Genomic DNA, 21,971 nt, shown 5'->3' on the forward strand with positions numbered 1-21,971 from the left:
AAACCTGCAATTTAATGTTTTTAAAACTCACCATCAAAAAATTTGGGGGTATATTGTTTTTGTTATTCCATTTGTAACACATTGAAATATTCATCTAAGACCCATAAAAGAACATATACTCTGGGTCCTTATTTGATTTTAAGACGATCTAGCCATGTCCGTCCGTTTGTTTGGTGAAAACACGATAGAGTCCAAACGGGAACAGCTAAAGAGTTGAAATTTTGCACCGATATTTTAATTTAATGCAGGTTGTTTGGTATTGAAAATGGGCAATATTGGTCTACGATTTCGCCTAGCCCTTATATAAGTTCTCCTTCAGAAAATTACTTTAGCGCTCACAAGTGGCTTAATAATAGCATTGGTATTGGTATTGGTAAAATTTATCATAAACAAGTTTTATAGGAACAAAAATATCTCTTTGGGTCCTATTTCGAAAATCACTCTGATATCTATATTACTTTCGAATAATAAAGTTCAGCATATATCATATAAATGAGAAGACCTTCAAAAATTTTCTTTAATTTTACGGCGCAAAATTTGATGGTGGGTATAAAAGATTCGACATGGCCAAATATATAACACTCTTACTTGTTTTAAATTGAAATTGTTTGAAGTTGACAGATGAAATTGATGTTGAAAAGGTGCGAACATCAGCAGAAATTTTGTTCTTTATAATTTTAAACACAAAGAAAATTTTTATTTTATAAACGGTTACATTTTGTATGGAAATATTTGTTTTATAAACCTTTTATAAAATAAAAATGTTGTTTGTGAATAAGGGAAATAGAATTTTAATAATTTAGTTATATGAAAAAATAAATAGATACATACATATTTGAATATGTAAAAGAATAATGGCAGGACAATTTTAGAATTTAATTAAGATGTCGAAGTTATTGTAATACATATTGTTAAAATATTTGTGATAAATTATTATCAATATATGGAATATTTGTGTCAAGCGACACAGCTTTAAAAATCGATGTCTTTAGATTTAGATGAAATTTTCAGCAAGGTTAGTACTATGGGATACTAGGTCAGATACAAATTTTCAGCTCTCTAGGTCAAGAATTGCCGGACTTAAAGGTTAAAGTTGGACATTTTGGTCATTAGCAAAAATTGTCCAATGGAGTTCAGATGCTATATCTTCATTATTTCCATTTTTCCTTTTTTATTTTTAAATCCCGTAATGGGATGCGAGAGGGATACCTAACAAAAATTTGTTTAACTCAATATTATTTTTTTTAATATTGGCACTAAATTTTCCCTTTTGTATATCCTCCACCACCATCAGTGGTGATATAACTTTGTCATTCAGTGTGTATCACCAAGAAATATTCATCTGAGACCCAACAAAGTATATATATTCTGGGTCCTTATCAAATTCTAAGTCGAAGCAATGAAACTTAACCAAATTCACACAAAATGTTCTTCGTTGTGCTAAGTTGTTTTGTATTAAAAATAAGCAAAATCAGTTCATACCGGGAAAAGTTATGAATCAAAATTTAAAACAACCTCGAAAAAATAAGCATTTTTTACACATTCTGATGTAATTTTCTCGAAAACTATGCAAATATAGCACTGTAACATTTTTAAAATTGATATTTTTGTTATATTTATTTACTCAAAATAAAGCTTAGACCATTTTCTTTAATAGCTTTGTGGTCACTGTATGTGCAAGGAACATTTGTAAAAAACATATTTTATCTCAAAAACTTTACTATTCAATTAAATTTTTTTTATACCCAACATCAAAAAAGATGGGAGGTATATTAATTTTGTCATACCGTGTGTAACATCGAAACATTGGTCATAAAAGTATACATATTCCGGGTCCTTTTTAAATTATAAGACGATCTAGCCATGTCCGTCCGTCTGTTTGTTGAAATCACGATAGGGGCCACACAAGAAAAGCTAAACTTGAATTTGTTTATTTTTGTGAACATATCGACATTCTAATGGAAGTTATAAATAATAAATTATTTCTTGGGGAATATGTACCTTTGTATGGAGGTACATGAAATTTCAAACTGATACCGCCAAATTTTGTGTAGAAACAAATATTAGGTTATTTTCATAGAATGATATAGTTTTTTGTGAAAATTACATTAGAAGGTTTAAAAAAGCATATTTCGAGTTTTATTTAAATAATGATTCATAACTTTTCCCTAAGTAAAATGGTTTTTCATATTATCAATATCAAACTGCCTAGGACAATAGTAAATATTTCAGCCAAATTTTATTTATATGACTTAGGCTTGAGCGTATTTTACACAGACGAATGGACAGACAGACGACTCAGAATTTTATAAGGACAAAGAAAATAGATACACTGTCTCGAATTGAGAAAAAAGTCTTCCAGTTTTTAACATGGTTATTCAGTTAATTTTTAAATAGTGTGCATTAAAATTTAACAAGAAATATTTAAATTAATTGTGTTTACCCTATTTTATACAATATAACCATAAATTTTTGGGTTTGGGACTCTTCCCAAATTGTTAAAAAAAAGACAATTTATAACACTTTTTTAAATAATGACAGGATTGTTATTTTTTAATAATTTAATAATATTATAAAAACAATAAAAATTTACAAAATTCTAATTTGTGCAAACATTAGAAAGAGTAATGAGATTAAAATCAATGCAAAGTGAAATATTATTTATAAAATGAATTCTAAATCGCGGATAATTATACCAAATGAAATACCTACAAATTTGAAGCACCTGCATGGATTAAAGTGAGTAAATGTGTATATAAAGTGGACCAAACTGTTTTTGACACACCACTATTTTCTAAGTGTTTTTATGAATAATTGTGTTTTTTAAGATACATGCATACACTTAAGATACTTATGTATATGCATATGCATCCTTGATCTATAGGTTGATCTATTTAGGTCATTCAACAATAAATATATTTTGCTACATACATATTTGTAAGATAAAAATATGACACAAAAACAAATTAAATCCATGCAGAAAAAGTGGCTCATTTACCTATTAAAATGGAAATTTAGTACTTTGTTTTATTTTAAGAGGAAACGTAGTTGTGGAAAATTTACTACTGAAAATCATGGAGTAATAATACACTTTTGAATTAGCACATCCTTAAATTTAATGATTTAAATTTTTATTTTTTTAGAAATATTTTATTGAGCACAACAAAACCCACTAAATATATAGTGACATTGAAACCTAAAGGAAAGAATTTAAAAACTCAAAATTTAGAAACACAAAAAGTCTTTATTAATGCCGATCATCATCGTAAGAGAAAGTCTCTATTGGGTAAGTAAATTTTGTTTGTTTTTGAAATATTAGGGTTATAAATAAATCTATGTATTATACATCCAACATCAAGTCAGCCTAAATTTAACAACATTTAATTATACTTAACCTTAATTTTGTTATTTTACCATATAGATATTAATATAATAGATATTAAATAAAAACAGTGTGATTTTTAGAACCGCGTTCTTCCTTAAATTGTTTGCTAAACTTGGCTGTGGTAACCATTTTCTAAGAGCAACATATAAGTTTAACAATTATGATTGTAGTTTAAACATATTATGGTTAGTGTAATAATTTAAAATTTCCACATTATGATTAAATACAGTTGATATATTTTATAGAAATATTGTTATACAGGTCTATATTATGATACAATGTGATCAGTGGTGTGTATGGCTAAAGTAATATAACATATAATAGTTATATAACATATAACAACGTATAATGGCTATTTGTAAGTTTAAATGATTGTAAATAACATAATATGTTTAGTTGTTGAAAATATAATTATGTTTCAGTAAATCATACTCAAATTTATAATTGTTTAAATTAAAATTAAATTAAAGCAACAATTATATGTTTCTGATGACAATATATTGTTACAGCGAATATAGAATAGTTGTAATAACTATGACGAACGATGTTTTTGCTCTGCATGTAGGGATTAAATTCGGATTAATTTTTTTGCATTTATTTGTACACTGATAGACGCGTCTTCAAAAACCCTTTCGAATGATACATCCCATTTCACAATCGGTGTCGTACAGATGTATTGAGTATGTTGTAATTTTTTTTCTTATTGATTTTTGTTTTGTTTCAAAAAAATTTATTTGATGAATTTTGGGTCCTTATGAAACTATGAGTCGATTTCCGTCTGCCCGTCCGTCCATACGTCTATCTGTCTGTCAGTCTGTCTGTCTGTATAAAACACGCTCACGTTAATACGAAGCAATAGAAATTATTAAATTATTATTATTTTTATTATTATTATTATTATTATTATTTTTATTATTATCCGGTACAGTTAGGTATTGAAAATTAGCAAAATCGGTTCACATCGGGAAAACTTATGAATCAAAATTTAAAACAACTTCGAAAAAAATGAAATTTTTTTACACATTCTGATGTAATTTTCTCGAAAACTATGCAAGAAAATTTCATGAAAATCATCATACATGCATTTTTATACAAGACCTTGATTTTTGTAAAAATAGCTACAATCGGTCTTTCATTTTATATAAATCCCATATAAATCCCATTCCCGAAAATTAGATTTTTGTTAATAACTTCCGTCAGAATGTCGATATCTTTACAAAATTTTACAAATTAAAATCTTATGTCAATGGAATTTATTGAGAGAAAATATTTTCTGAATCGGTCCATAATTGGATATAGCTCCCTTACAAGGTCCCCTCCCGATTTTTTTACGATCGGTCTATAACTGACCATATCTCCCATACTGCCCCTAAAAGTTTATATATATAAAAGAAAATAGAGTTTGTAACGTTCAATAAATATTTTAATAAATATTTAAGCTGTTTAAATATTGGGGTTTTTCTATAAAAAGTATTAATATAAAAGTAGCTGGTGGAGGTTATTTTAGATTCGGCTCAGCCGAATATAGCACTCAAACTTGTTTTCATTCACGTTTAACATCAGTAACTTCATGACATGACAGACTGTCGAGAGTTTTAACGTGAGCACCTGTCGTGTCGGCTTTATCTCACGGCGGTCTTTTTCATCCACAGGGTAGACTTGAGAACGGTCTACCATCGCCCCTTTGTCTTCAATGAAGACTCAGGTGGCAATTTTTGCACAATGTATACTCTGAACATATCTGGACAAGAAAGGAAAATTTCCAACGCTTAGTCCTACAGTCACTCCTCTGTGGGGTATCTGTTGATTTTCGGCAACAGCACCGAACATATCCCGAAATATTGACTATTATCATGCATCAGTCTTTTAACCGAATTTGGGTTTTAACCACAGCCACTACGTGGATCCCGAAGGAACCTCAACCAACTGACCAGCCAGGACATAGTCCTGCGGGCAACTGGTCACCCGTAGTACCAGATTATGCGGTGCTCTGGTCTGAATCCCGGTCAGACTGGAGGTATTGGGCCCTCTTTATACCCCGGGATTGCAATAACACCAAGGCGGAGGTCTCGTCAAGGTAACATGCCCCCGGGGGGGGGGGGGGTAACATAACAATTTACCTGATGACAAAATTTTATCAGAAAATTTTAAAAAATTTGTTAATTTTATCTTTTCTATATTTATACACCGAAATGTATGCGTACCAATTGCCCTTGAGTTAGAAAAAATAATATAACCGCAATATTTAAAATTGCAAAATTTCATACCTAAACTTTATTAATCTTAGATTATTTTTCTTAAAATACTACACTGGTAAATACAATTAGAACGAGAAGCGATAGTTTATAACAAACAATATTGGTGAAATTATTTACAAATGATATTTTGATAAGTGAAAATATTTCAATTATCTTCCTGCTGCTGTAATTTTAAAGCAGCATTTTGTCGTTTTTTCTCTCGTTGTCTAAACATTTTGTTCTCATCCGCACACTTGGTCGTAATGGCATTTCTCACCTCCTTTGCCGTTAGCTGAGTATGTTCCATTACCAAATGTATAATATCGGCCACTTTTAAAGGATCGAGTTGATTTTTCATGGGCTTATCGCAATCCATAAAGGCAGGTGAAGGTTTACCAGTCAAAGTGTGAAAAGCTAAAGTTTCACGGCCAAAGACTTCCATTAGGATTTTGCGGGTAAGAGCAGCTCCTGACAAGGACCAGTTGATGGCCTGTAAAGCTGTTTTCGAAATCATAGTGCCGTTTGGTCCTATCACTACCATACCGTCTTCATTAGCCTCAAATTTGTCAACAATTTCAGTTTTTGTAGGTTTTCTGCTAATAGGTGTAGAGGTTGCTGATATTTTAATCCTTTTTGTTTGTTGTTCTTGGCGCTTAGGTGTTTGAGGTTGCAACTCGTTTGGTAAATCTATTGGTTTAAGTGAATCGAGGGGTTCTAACATGGGTTCTTCGTCCATTTTCTTTTGATAAAATGTTTCAAAATCCTCTTCGTTTATTTCGATATCATGTGACATTAATAGCTCCTCCAATTTTTCGATTTCATCTTCCATTTGCTGAAGTTCTTCTACATCTTTCACCATTCTTTCTATGCAATCATGTTTGCTGGTTTCCCAATTTTCCAAAACTTTTAGTTTCATATCAAGTATTTTCGTATCATCTTTATCTGTTGATACTAGTTTCTTTTTAAGCTCTTCTGTTGAAGGAGCTTCCTTTTTGACTGGGAATAAATCCAAAAGCATAAGAGTTTTCTCGAACGAATCATCTTTTGAATCTTCAATGATGATGTCCTCTTTTAAAGCTTCCATAATGCGTCTTTTGCGTATATTCTATAGGAAAGTTAATTATAATTTAGTAACTTATTTTGTGGTATTAAATTAAAAAAAGTGATGTACTTACCACAGGATGTTGCATTACTTCGGTCATTTTATTGCAAACTCTTTTAGGTTTTACTTGTTCGCTGGTAGTCGAGTGAATGTATATTGTCCGTGATTTACATTGTAGTTTTATACTTAAACGTGTATTAATGTCTCATTTTAGTTACAAAACAGGTGCTAATCAGCAATTCCTTACACACCATAGCAAACAACAGGTAACACAAAGACTCGTACTAAATATTTCATAGATCTTACTAAAGTCCTAGTGTATCTTGTGATTGGCTACCTGTATAGATTGCTGAAACTATGTGTAGCTCATAAAATTGCCCATAACCATAATTGTGGGAAAATCCTAGTTATTAGATTTACTAAATATATTACATCCTTCTGGGATTAAGTTTTAATACAACTCAACTAGTCCAATCAATTTATGTGTGTATGCGTGTGTAGATACACGATGTATGTATGTGGTTTTCTATCGGTTAGTGCTGCTCTAGATATCGTGTGCTTGAATTGTGTTTATCTGAGGGGCTTTGCTGATATAAATGTACATACCACACATTTAAGTCGAAATATTTCAATGGGACACTTAAGAAACATTGAACAGGGTACTTAATGTTTATCTTACACACACACACACACACAAATTGCTTTCTTTTAAAATACTCGTACATTTATTGGATTATAGATGGTGTTTCAATGGATTTGATTTTAAGTTGAGAAAAGAAATATTGTGGAAAAAATTTGTATCAGAGAAATAAAAAATGTTTAAAGTATAATATAAATCAGGTGTAAGTAGATATTTAACCCTGCAATATAATACTTTCTATTTACTACGTAAAGGCACACGAGCACTTTGTGCAAATACTAAAGTAATGAAATCTCCCTTTTGTGGCGAACATTGCAAAATTTAGAGCAAGAGTGTTAAAAAAATGAAGGTACAAGTATTTTGGATAACAATAGTGATTAATAACAAATAAGTGTAATATATTCTGCTGTGTCCAATCTCAAAATACCCTCCATACTATCTAATTTTCAGATAACTAAACATAGGTTTTGTTTTCGTAGTGAGAGTACTAATATTAATGCATACATATGTAGAACTAATTCTGATTAGGTTCAGAAAAATTTATATTAAGTGAGTTTTGAATGTGGATCTTCGTACGGGGTCTTTTACTTATTATAGTCCGATCTTGCACATGCAAAAAAATTAGGAGAATGGTTTGAATATTTACAAACATATTAATATTTTTAATGATCTCAAATCATTTGGGTGCATAATAACCAGATCGAAAACATTGCATCAGAATGATTTATCTATACACAGACATACTCATGTCGAATTTTATCGAAATATTATCACTTAATAATGAATTTTGTGGTATTAAGTAATTTTCTGAAATACGCATTTATGTCAAATAATTATAATAATCATTGCTCCCATATAAGATTCACTTTCGAAAATCACTTTAATGCACATATATTTATTTAATTAATAAAGCAATTAGAGTAAAATTTGACTTGAATTTATTATTTATACACATAAATCATTATACGATTTTTTCTCTATTTGGTCCATAATTGGACCGATCAGGTAAAAATTTGTAGAATGTTTAATGGTTGAATTTTATCTCGATAACTTAAAAATTTACTGAAATATGTGCTTTTAAGTAAATTTCGAGAGTGGACTTCGTATGGGATTTATGGGCAATTGTGGACCGATACAACATTTTGTATTTATACTGATATATTTGAGGGAGTTATTAATGATAAACTAATTTCCGGGAATATGTACCTTTGAATGGGAGCTATTACAATTTTCAATTGTCATGATTTTCAAAATACTTGATCCCTGACATAAAAAATAACGGGTGACAACATTCATCGAATTTTCTTTAGTAGTTTCTGAGAAAAACTAACAAAAAAATATTTTTTCGAGGTAGTCTGGATTTTTTTCTCATAACTTTTTACGTCGTAAACCTATTTTGCTGATTGTCAATATCAAACTGCATAGGATAACAATAAATATTTTCGGTGAATTTGGTTGATATTCTTATCTTAGTTTTAACGTGAGCGTGTTTTATACAGACAAACAGACGGACATAGCTAAATCGACTCAGACTTTTACAAGGACACAGAATAAATATATATACTTTGATGGGTCTAAGATGAATATTTCTTGGTGTTACACACGGAACGACAAACATATATGAACCCTCTATCACCACTGATGGTGGTGGAGCACATAATAACGTCCTTTGCTAGAAGCGTTGCATCACACTTTAGTTGATATAGGTAATCGGTGTGCTCCGATAAAGAAATATTAACATATTGCACATACCCTTCGGAGTCAACCCTGCCAACAAAGTAATAATATTTCTATAGCGAATCTCTTTCCCATGTATTCTTAAGTAGTCATTTTTTTAAAACAGTTATTGTGTTTTTGAGCTGTAGAATAGGGCGTGTCAAAAGAAAAAGGTTGAGTCAGTCACCGACTAGAGTTAAGGATATGTTAATAATATTTACAAATATATAAAAGCAGATATGATTGTATAGGGGGTATTCGGAGGAATTTACGTTTACTTTAAATTTATTTATTTAACATTTAATCGTGTTATTAGTGTTCATAAGTGAATTTTGGCCTTCCAGTAAACTAGTAATGATAAATGATAGGACAATAATTGAATGTACCCCTTTTATATGGTCTTCTTTGGAAAATTTAGTAAGGATGATTCAGAAAATTGCTAGTGCATCTTTGAAAATCGATATAAAAAAAGCTTTCACTTAGGAACACAATTCCTTATTTCGAATTAAAGGACTGATCTATAACTGACATCATCCTCTATAAATTTTTTTCCACCGAAAAGATTTTTGGTTATTAAAATATGAGTTTGTGTGGATCGGTCCATAATAGACCTACCCTCCCTATAAGGTCCCCTCCATAAAATAACTTGAACGCTCATTACTGGCTTAAAAATACGACTATAGCGTTGAAATTTAACAGAAGTAAATTTTATACAAGCCAAAATCTCTCTACCAAATTTTATGTGGATCGGTCTATCTGAAGGGAACCTTTTATAGGGGATGGAGTCAATTATAGGCCGATCCACATAAAATTTGTAGAGGTTTTGGCTAGTATAAAACTTCTGTTAAATTGCAACGCTATAGTTGTATTTTGAAGCAAGTAATGAGCGTTAAAGTAATTTTATGGAGGGGACCTTGTATGGGGGTAGGGTCAATTATAGACCGATACACATAAAATTTGTGTGTCGAATTTCATCGCTATATTCGCATTTTTAAGCCAGTAATAATCTTTTTAGTCATTTTCTAAAGGGTACCTTATATAGGGGGTAGGGATAATTAAGGTCCTATGTCCGCCATAATTCAGACTTTTATATCAGACGTCAAAAAATTTACGAAATTTTGTGGTATTTGCTTCATAAGCAACGAATTTGTGAATGTTTGCAGCTTTTTATATAGTATTACGGGGGGTACATTTGTATTTGGGCTATATGAAATCGTTGACCGATTTTTCCCATTTTCAATACCACACATTTCTGTTCAATAAAATATATTTTGGGAAAATTTCATCTCAATATCTCTATCGTGCCAAGAACAGACGGACGGACATAGCTAGATTGTCTGTAATCTTTCGAGGTCCCAGATTATATGTACTTTATGGTGCCTGTGACACACGGAATGACAAAATCAATATACCCCCATCTTTTTTTGATGGTGGGTATAACAAAATCTATGCACAAAATTTTTTGAGCATCAGTTTATAATTGACACATGTAAAGTCCTGTTCACAAAATTACCCATACGCTCACAAATTGCACAAAAATTTTTTGTGTTTAAAAAGTAATTTTTGTTAGTTCAAAAGATCTCGGTCCATATTTGACTAAAGCTATATTCTAAATATCACCCTGAAGTTTATAGTTGCATTTCATTTTACGGCATACGGTTTGATGGTGCGTATATGCAATTCGACAATATTGAATGTAGAGACATTAAATTAAGTATTTAGGGCCCGAATTAGTTGAGAATCAAAAAGGGGACTTTTTGGTACTTTTTTGTTCTACAAAATATACTTTCTGAATTTCAATGTAGTATGTAGGGTTCGTAGTAAATAATAACCTATAAAACATTTTTTGTTCTTAATAAGGTGCTTTTGAAATTTCTACAACATTGAACCTAAAAACATGGAATAGATTTTTTATACTTTTGCGTTTTATATATCCCCTATAAAATATTTTAGTTACTTTTTCGTTTTTAGAAAGGTACTTTTTGAATTTTTGACAACATTGAAACTAAAAAGGTTTTTCTTGTATTTTTATAATATTGAACATAGAGACATAAAATTAAGTATGTATTGCCCAGATTAGATGAGAACCTATGGAACTTTCTCGTTCTTCAGAAAGTACTTGTTGAATTTTTTATAATACTGATAATTTTTATGTGGGATTTTTTTGGTACTTTTCTTCTAAAGGTGATTTTTGAATTTTCTATAATACTGAACCTATAATTATGATACTAATTGTAAAACCCCATTATTAAGCGAGAACTCAATAGGGGACCTTTTAGCACTTTTTCGTTGTACAAAAGGTACTTTTTAAATTTTCTATAACATTAAACCAAAAACATGAAATTAAGCATTTAGCAATATGTTCCTTTGTATGGGAGATACTGCGTTTTAAATATGAACTTTTGTGAGGTGATATTTTATATTTTTAAGTTTTGAAAAAAGTTTTCACGCATAAACATACGAACTAATTATGAAAAACTAAATATATATGCATAATAATTCAAATGAACTCTAGTTTCATTTATTTATTTACTTTTATATGCGTGTGAGTTTTGTTTTTTAATTTTAAATAATCAAAAATATCCTCAGAAACAGTTTAAACTTTAAAATACAATATCTCCCGATTTTGACCCAACTTTTCAAAACGGAGTACGTCACTAGATTCTACGACCGAAAATTAAGGTCACGTGTTACAGCCTTTTTCTTTGTCTCTTTTTGAATGTTGAAATTTTACGTACAGTGTTATTAGTATTCCTGCTGCTTTAATTTTAGTTCTTTGTCTGGTATACTCCTTTAAACCATACTATCTACTATTCTTTCAAAATTTTTATTTTTATCTCCGATACACAGAGAAAACAGATTCGTTGTGATAACCGAATTTGTTTCCAATCTAATTCAGCCGGTTCTCACAACTATATCAAAATTCGATTGTAATTATTGAAAAATTTCGTTACTATTACTGAATATATTGTGTACACGACTATTTTTATACCCACCATCAAAAAAGATGTGGGGTATATTGTTTTTGTCATTCCGTTTGTAACACATTGAAATATTCGTCTAAGACCCATAAAAGTATATATATTCTGGGTTCATGTCAAGTGATTTGGGTAAAATTAAGACCAATATTAAGTGAAATATATTGAAAAAAGTTTTAAAATAATAATTATTCTTATTTCTTCATGAATAAGTGAACAAAAAGTTATATAAAGTCCTTTGGACAATTTTTGCTAGGATCAATAGATTAACTTTTCATTTATACATTCCTATTCATTTCAATAAAACCCTGTATATACAAAATGTCCTCTATGTCCTTAGCTGTTGATCGATCTGTCCTACTGTCCGATTTTATGAATTGGGTTGCTTGACACGAAGTTGCTCTTATAAATGTTACGTTGGACCATCATTTTATCTATCGACCATCAATATATCGCTCAGAATATAATATAATAATTCCCAAAATTTCGAAATTCTTAAAATACCGTGTTAGTTACTTATAAATCTACATTAAAGAGTTAGAATTTTGTTATATGACTTAACACCTTTATACTACACATTTTACTTTATATATCTAGCAAAAGCTGGGTAATAGCTTTTAATTGTAATTACTTACCTAACAACATACCTTTCAATGATCTTAATAATAATGTGTTATATAAATAATTTCTAATTCATTAGTCATTTTGTCACTAACGATATATACGTTCATTCATGCAATTTACAATGACAACTTTTTCTAATTACTTGTTATCGTTTGCGGTATGTATTTGCCTCCAATGACATTGTGTAAGTAAATTTGAGCATTTTAACCCATTACATTACATTACATATGAATATATTTATTTTAGCGGTAAAATAGGAAAACCCCATTAAATTAATTAAAGCGGAATATTTTAATTTTTATTTGTTAATAACAGTAATGATATTGATATAAAACCATAATAATTCACAACGACTTAAAAAAACATCATAATTACAAACAATAAGTGTGAAAACTAATATCTAAAATAAATTATAATAATGGAAAAACCTCAGTTTTTATTTTTCATCCATTTTCTGTAGGTATTCACCGCAAATGGGGAAAATAATAAAAACATTATTATAAATGAAAATTTTCAATTTCATTATATGCTGCTATCTGATATCTAGATTAAAAACAATAATATTTTTAACAATAACATATTTTCATTTAATATTGCATAGAAATAAGAGAAAATATTAAACATTTATAAAAATATTAATTCACATAAATGCAATTTTAAAACTATATATATACATATATATTTTTAATTAAGGAAAAATTTATGTGAATTTAGTTGCAATACATTCACCAATAATAATAATTGTATATCTGTTTAGAGAAACATATAATCAGAGTTACCTTCTTGCTACTTAAAAATAATCTTACTTAGATTTTTTCTACATTCCTAGCTTTTCGAGAAAAATATTTACGAAAACTTCTTTTCATTGATTTTGTCCTTCAAACAAATTCGCCATGTTATGTTAACAATTTAAATTAAAAGAATATTCTAACTAAAATGCCATTTAAATCTCAGTTGAAGAGAATATTTAATGACAACAGTTAAAATTCCAAAATGTAAAAATAAAAGGGTGAATACATTTTTTAAATTATTTGGAATGCTTAAAAAGAAAAATGTTGACTATTTGCCATCAACAGCATGTTAAAGTTGAAATTCCATAAAGATTAAAAATAACAAATATTTAATGGAATATTTTGTTGCATTTATAGAAATAAAGCAAAAAAAAAATAAAAATAAAAAGTTATCTTACAATTTTATCCATTTAATATTAATAGAAAAGTTTAACTTTCAGGCATAAGTCTACACACACAGAAAAAACTGAAATTCAGTTTTAATTATCAAAATAATTGTATCAAACAAGTTTTGCACCTATAACCAAAAAGATGATATCAATTACCAAATTTGTAAAAAAATAAAAATATATTTTTTTTCCAAATAACGAATTAATCAGAACAATTAATGTCAATAATTGAAAAAAGATTTAACATTGATTAATTCATTAATTGTATAAATTAAATATTTAATAAATATAAATTTGATATTTTATTAATTTATTAATCAAATAAATTAAACTGTTTGATATAGAATTTTTTAAAAATCAATTAAGAAGGTCATTAAAACAATCAAATTATTAATCGATTACACACAACGTTAAAGTAATACTATACCTTTAACAATGCGTTTAGTATTTACAAAAATTATCACTTTATTGTCACAATTTAACATATAAAGTTTTTTATAAATTGTTAAGAAACTTGAATATTATATGCCTACAATTTTATTGACTATTTAAGAATTATAAATACACAGAAAAAATTATCGGTAGTTTATTTTCAATTAACATGTTTTAATTTTCTTTATTTTTTATTTAAACAAATTTTTATTTGTCTTAATTATCTCGTTTTTTGAAACTGTTTAAAACTAAAGTGTAAAATTTTGATTAAATTTTTAATTAATTCAATTAATTTTTTAATTGATTGAAAAATATTTTCTGGCCTTCTTTTCCATTTTAGATTTTTTTTAAATATTTTATTTTAATTTTTGTGCTAGCAATATTTATAATTCTTAAATAGTCCATAAAATTTTAGGCATATAATATTCAAGTTTCTTTACAATTTATGAAACACTTTATATGTTAAATTGTGTCAATAAAGTGATAATTTTTGAAAATGCTGAACGCATTGTTAAAGGTCTAGTATTCCTTTAACGTTGTGTGTAATCGATTAATAATTTGATTGTTTGAATCACCATCTTAATTGATTTATAAAAAATTCTCTATCAAACAGTTTAATTTATTTGATTAATAATTTAATAAAAAATCAATTTTATATTTATTAAATATTTAATTTATACAATTAATGAATTAATCAATTTTAAATCTTGTCTCAATTATTGACATTTATTGTTCTGATTAATTCATTATTTGGAAAAAAAATATATATTTTTACTTTTTTACAAATTTGGTAATTGATATCATCATTTTGGTTATAGGTGCAAAACTTACTTGATACAATTATTTTGATAATTAAAACTCATTTTCAGTTTTTTCTGTGTATTGCTAGCACAAAAATTCAAAATAAAATATTAAAAATAAATCTAAAATAGAAAAGAAGGCCAAAAAATTTTTTTCAATCAATTAAAAAATTAATTCAATTAATTAAAAATTTAATCAAAATTTTACACTTAAGTTTCAAACAGTTTCAAAAACAAGAGATAATTAAGACAAATAAAAATTTGTTTAAATAAAAAATAAAGAAAATTAAAACATGTTAATTGAAAATAAACTACCGATAATTTTTTCTGTGCAGCATTAATTAATAACAAGTAATAGTGTTATAATCGGCTATGCCGAATCTTATATATCCAAAATCAAATCGTTGCCATATAATAAACCATGATATTTATGAATATTTAATTATCATATATCGATGTAAATAAATCGATAATATTTAAAATAATATTTAAAAAAAGTCCATTAATAAATACTGAACTTTTGAAAACAAATCGTATTTGTCCAATTTTTGTAACGTGGATCTATCCTCAAATGCCTTTACAACATTTTCTGGAGGGGACCTTATATGGGAATAGGTTCAACTTTGAACTGATCATCAAAAAATCTTGTAGAATGATTTTTGTATGAAAATCATATTTATGTCGAATTTGATTACTATATGTTAAGCCTGTAATGAGCGCTTAAGTAATTTTTTAAAGAAACTTATAAGCGATATAGATCTCTTATGAATTGATCCTCATAGTATTTGGTTAAGATATTTTAGTTCATACAAATCTAATTGATGTCGTATTTTATCGGTCTATTAGAACTATAAAACTCGTCAAAAAAATGGTTTCCATGCTAGTAATAAGCGTTAAATGGGGAGTAAAGTAAATTTAGACCAATCCCTACAAAATTACGTAGGTATATATTGGATATAGCCATTTTGAAGTCATTTCTACAGGGAACCTTATATGGTGGTTGCGTCAATTATGGACCGCTTCCCTTTAAATTTTGTAGAACGATTTCGATTCATACATATCATGTTTATGTCAAATTTCGTTGTTGTACTCGAATTTTTAAGCCATTACTGATCGTTAAAGTAATTTCTAAAGGGGACCTTGTATGGGAGGTAGGGTCAATTATAGTCGATCACGTAAAATTTTGTAGGACGATTAGATTCATGTCGAATTTTATAGCTGTACTCGTAAAGAGCAATAAAATAATTTTCTGATGGGGACCTTATAATATGGATCGATCGATTTTAGTTCATACAAATCATTTTCATGTCGAATTTTATAGCTGTACTTGTAAAGAGCAATAAAATAATTTTCTGATGGGTACCTTATAATATGGATCGATCACAACAAAATTTCGTAGAGGTATTTGGGATCATACCAAACTTATTTATGTCGAATTTAGAATCTTACGAGGTCCCATAATATATATGTATTTTATGGGGTCTATGAAGAATATTTCGATGTGTTACACACAGAATGACAAAATCAATATACCCTCCATGTGAAAGCTTTTTTGGTGAATAGTATTAAATATTCGAACATGATCGAATAATCTTCCTGACTAGTTTATTTACTCATATATAGAAATTAATTAAAATTCTGCATAAATTTAACTAGCATTATTCTTCTAAATATATTTTTTAATTAAAACACACATACACTGTTTATTAAAAACTGTGTGTTAGCTTTATTTTATAACGTTATTTTATGGTTTATTTTTCTTTTACTTTCTTGTGTACAATGTCATCGCATCTGCTGCGTTATTTGTCTACCTTGCATCACAATATGTTTGGTAAACTCTTCAGGAATTCAAATACGCACACTAGACAGGCTATTGAAAAAGTACAACATTTTTAAAATTATACCTAAATTTGCTATTTATACCCTTAAAACAATAATTAAATTCAAAATAATTATGCAAAATGTGAGCTCTCTACCTCCTTCCGTTCGTAATAATTGCTTAGTGCTTTTCAGAGATTTGCGGAAGTGGATATTGTATGGCAGCTCTGTCCAAATATGGATCGATCATAAAAATTATAAAATAATATTTTTGCTTATTAGCTAAATGTGATAAATTTTGAATTTATATTTTGAATACGGTTAAGTGAATTTCTGAATTTAACCAAAAGCCAACGTACAGACGCATATAAATAGGTCGATTTGAAATTACAGTTGAAAATACATTTTTTTGAGACAAAGAATTTGATCGTCGTAGTTTTCCCTTATCTGTACTTTCTTATATTACACCATGCAATAGTAAATTTCACAAATAAAAAAATCTATGTATACAGGAAACTGTAGATCCTTAGAATGAATTCTTTGTACTAAGTTTTTCATAATCAACTCTTATGCTCCTGTTAAATTATTTAAAAGTTAAAAGGACATACGATTTCAAAAGATAGAATTCCAAATTTATATAAATTATATATACAAATATTAATATCATATGAAGCTGAGAATCTCTGCTCCAAATTAATACGATATATTTTAATTCATCAGGATTAAAAATAAATGGAAATATTAAAGTAAATTTGTCACAAAAAAGTAGTTAAAAGTTTTTGTGTCGAAAATGATACCTTTTTATACCCACCATCAAAAAAGATGGGGGGTATATTGTTTTTGTCATTCCGTTTGTAACACATTGAAATATTCGTCTAAGACCCATAAAAGTATATATATTCTGGGTCCTTATTAGATTCTAAGACGATCTAGCCATGTCCGTCCGTCTGTCCGTCTGTCCGTCTGTCCGTCCGTCTGTCTGTCTGTCTGTCTGTCTGTCGGTCTGTCTGTTGAAAACACGATAGAGTCCAAACGGAAGTAGCTAGCGAGCTGAAATTTTGCACAGATACTTACTGTTGATCCAGTTTGTTTGGTATTGAAAATGGGAAATATCGGTCCACGATTTCGCCTAGCCCCCATATAAGCCTCCCTTTAGAAAATGACATTATCGCCAATAACTGGCTAACAAAAGCATCAATAGCGCTGTAATTCGGCACAAACATGTTTTATGGGGACATAAATCTTTTCATAGAATTTCATAAGGATCGGTCCATAATTGACCCTACCCCCCATACAAAGTACCCTTCAGAAAATGACTTTATCGTTCACAACTGACTAACAGAAGCATCAATAGCGGTGTAATTCGGCACAAACATGTTTTATGGTGACATAAATCTCTTTGTAGAATTTTATAAGGATCGGTACATAATTGACCCTACCCCCCATATAAAGTCCCCTTCAGAAAATGACTTTATCGCCCATAACTGGCTAAGAGAAGCATCAATAGCAGTGAAATTCGGCACAAACATGTTTTATAGGAACATAAATCTTCTCGTAGAATTTCATAAGGATCGGTCCATAATTGACCCTACCCCCCATACAAAGTACCCTTCAGAAAATGACTTTATCGCTAACAACTGACTAACAGAAGCATAAATAGCGCTGTAATTCGGCACAAACATGTTTTATGGTGACATAAATCTCTTCGTAGAATTTTATAAGGATCGGTCGATAATTGACCCTACCCCCCATATAAAGTCCCCTTCAGAAAATGATTTTATCGCCCATAAATGGCTAAGAGAAGCATCAATAGCAGTGAAATTCGGCACAAACATGTTTTATGAGGACATAAATCTTTTCGTAGAATTTTATAAGGATTGGTTCATAATTGACCCTACCCCCCATATAAAGTCCCCTTCAGAAAATGACTTTGTCGCTAATAACTGGCTAAGAGAAGCATCAATAGCGGTGAAATTCGGCACAAACATGTTTTATGGTCTCATAAATCTCTTTGTAGAATTTTATAAGGATAATTGACCCTATACATAATTGACCCTATCCCACCTATAAGGTCGCTTTCAGAAAACGACTTTAATGCTCATATCTACCTTAAGAAGCATATAACAATAATATATATAACAATAATAACAATAATATTCGACATATAAAAGTTTTATGGGAACTAAAATCATTTTCTTAAATTTTATGAGGATGAGTCCATTTATATCTAACCCCCTAATAAGGTGCCCTTTAGACAACGAATTCAACGCTCATTACTACAAAATTCTACATACACAAGTTTCGTGCGAGCCAAAATCTCCCTATCAAATTTTATAAGGATCGATCCTTATTGAAAGTAAGAATATCGGTTCACGTTTTCTCCTATCCCTATTATAATGCCCCCTTCAGAAAATAACTTTATCGCTAAGAGATGTATCAATAGCAGTGAAATTCAACACAAACATGTTTAATGAGAACTTTAATTTATGCTCATATCTGCTCATAACATATATATAAAGCAATAAAATTCGACATAAAAAAGTTTTATAGGAAATAAAATCATTTTCATATATTTAATGAAAATGGATCTATAATTGACCTTACCAAGGTCCTCTTCTGAAAATGACTTTAAGACTTATTACTGACCCAAAAATGTGAGTACATCAGTAAAATTCTACATAAACATGAATGATTTGATGGTGGGTATATAAGATTCGGCATGGCCGAATATAACACTCTTACTTGTTTTTTGTTATTCGGTAATGTGGATTGAAATTATTGGTATATGCAACTGAAATATTATTTATTAAATACCAATTTATGGATTTTGTGTATTTTAAAATGTGTTTAATTTTATTTAAAATATTTACAAAATATATGAATTTATATAAACGTGCAAAACTTATTTAAATAAAAATACTTCTTTTACCCTTTAGTTTTGATGATTTGGTGGTAAACGCTATGTTTATGTGCCAGGGATTTTGTTCTTCATCCTTTCCAACATGTCTATAAGGTACTACCTATCACGCCTTTCCGCGGCTGCAAAATTATTAACACTAATGAAAAAATAACGCAAAATAGATTTTAAGATATAACATATATTAAACATTACCTTTTTAATCTTATTTTTTCGCATAAAGTAATCCTCAAGCGTTATTCGATTTTTTTTATTTATAAATTCATTTTATTTTATTAATTTTTGTATACGTCAACTATTATTACCTCTTAATCGGTTACGAACATCGAATTTAGTTCCCTTAACCGTAATTAATTTTTAAATATATTTTTCAATTGATAATTGATTGCAGTGCTCAATATTTTTATACCCACCATCAAAAAAGATGGGGGTATATTGTTTTTGTCATTCCGTTTGTAACACATTGAAATATTCATCTAAGACCCATAAAAGTATATATATTCTGGGTCCTTATTAGATTCTAAGACGATCTATCCATGTCCGTCTGTCTGTCTGTTGAAAACACGATAGAGTCCACATGGAAGTAACTAGTGAGCTGAAATTTTGCACAATTACTTATAGTTGACGCAGTTTGTTTGGTATTGGAAATGGGCAATATCGGTCCACGATTTCGCCTAGCCCCCGTATAAGGCCCCCTTTAGAAAATAACATTATCGCCAATAACTGACTAACGAAAGCATCAATAGCGGTGTAATTCGGCACAAACATGATCTATAAGGACATAAATCTCTCCGTAGAATTTTATAAGGATCGGTCCTTAATTGACCCTACCCCCCATATAAAGTCCCCTTCAGAAAATTACTTTATCGCCCATAACTAGCTAAGAGAAGCATCAATAGCAGTGAAATTCGGCACAAACATGTTTTACGGAAACATAAATCTCTTCGTACAATTTTATAAGGATCGGTTCATAATTGACCCTACCCCCCATACAAAGTCCCCTTCAAAAATTACTTCATTGCTTATAACTGGCTAAGACAATCATCAATAGCGGTGCAATTTGGCACAAACATGTTTTATGGGGACATATATCTTTTCGTAGAATTTCAAAAGGATCGGTGCATAATTGACCCTAACCTTAAATAAAGTCCCCTTCAGAAAATTACTTTATCGTTCATAACTGGCTAAGAGATGCATCAATAGCGGTGAAATTCGGCACAAACATGTTTTATGGGAACGTAAATCTCTTCGTAGAATTTTGAAAGGATCGGATCATAATTGACCCTACCCCCCATACAAAGTCCGCTTCATAAAATTACTTTATCGTTCATAACTGGCTAAGAGAAGCATCAGTAGCGGTGAAATTCGGCACAAACATGTTTTATGGGAACATAAATCTGTTCGTAGAATTCTATAAGGATTGGTCCATAATTGACCCTACCCCCCATATAAAGTCCCCTTCAGAAAATTACTTTATCGCCCATAAATGGCTAAGAGAAGCATCAATAGCAGTGAAATTCGGCACAAATATGTTTTACGGGAATTTTATAAGGATTGGTCTATAATTGACTCTATCCCACCTATAAGGTCCCTTTCAGAAAACGACTTTAATGCTCATATCTACCTTAAGAAACATATATATAACAATAATATTCGATATACAAAAGTTTTAAATCAGTTTCTTAAAATTAATAAGGATGGGTCCATTATTGTCTAACCCCCAAATTAGGTCCCCTTTAGACAATGAATTCATCGCTTATTACTACAAAATTCTACATAAACAAGTTTCGTGCGATCCAAAATTTCCCTATAAAATTTTTTAAGGATCGATCCTTATTAAAAATGAGAATATCGGTTCACGTTTTCGCCTAGCCCTATTATAAGGCCCCCTTCAAAAAATAACTTTATAGCTAAGAACAAGTAGGAAAGTATAGTCGGGCATGGCCGACCATATGATACCCTACACCATGAGTATATTTTTACAATTTTTACTTTTATAAAATTTTTATTTTTTGTAAAGAAACTTTTATGTTGAATATTACCATAATTCCAAAATATTTAAGCCATTTATTGATAAAAAACTAAAATTTCTAAATGAGGCTTTATATAGGTCAAATATGGGCCGATCCTCGGTAAATTTAG

At 29.4% G+C, this 21,971-nt stretch overlaps 1 protein-coding gene across 1 annotated transcript in view; it reads left to right on the forward strand.

The window, feature by feature from the left end:
* The first annotated feature begins 2,548 nt into the window (after positions 1-2,548).
* The window catches only part of LOC124419462, a 35,198-nt gene continuing 15,775 nt past the window's right edge, over positions 2,549-21,971 (forward strand). The window contains exons 1-2 of the mRNA XM_046949073.1: positions 2,549-2,739; positions 3,144-3,286. Of these exons, the coding sequence (XP_046805029.1) occupies positions 2,669-2,739; positions 3,144-3,286 (214 nt within the window). The 5' untranslated portion in view covers positions 2,549-2,668. The remainder of the gene's footprint in view (positions 2,740-3,143; positions 3,287-21,971) is intronic.

The sequence above is a fragment of the Lucilia cuprina genome, chromosome 2 (genome assembly GCF_022045245.1).
Source record: "Lucilia cuprina isolate Lc7/37 chromosome 2, ASM2204524v1, whole genome shotgun sequence".
Lineage (NCBI taxonomy): Eukaryota > Metazoa > Arthropoda > Insecta > Diptera > Calliphoridae > Lucilia > Lucilia cuprina.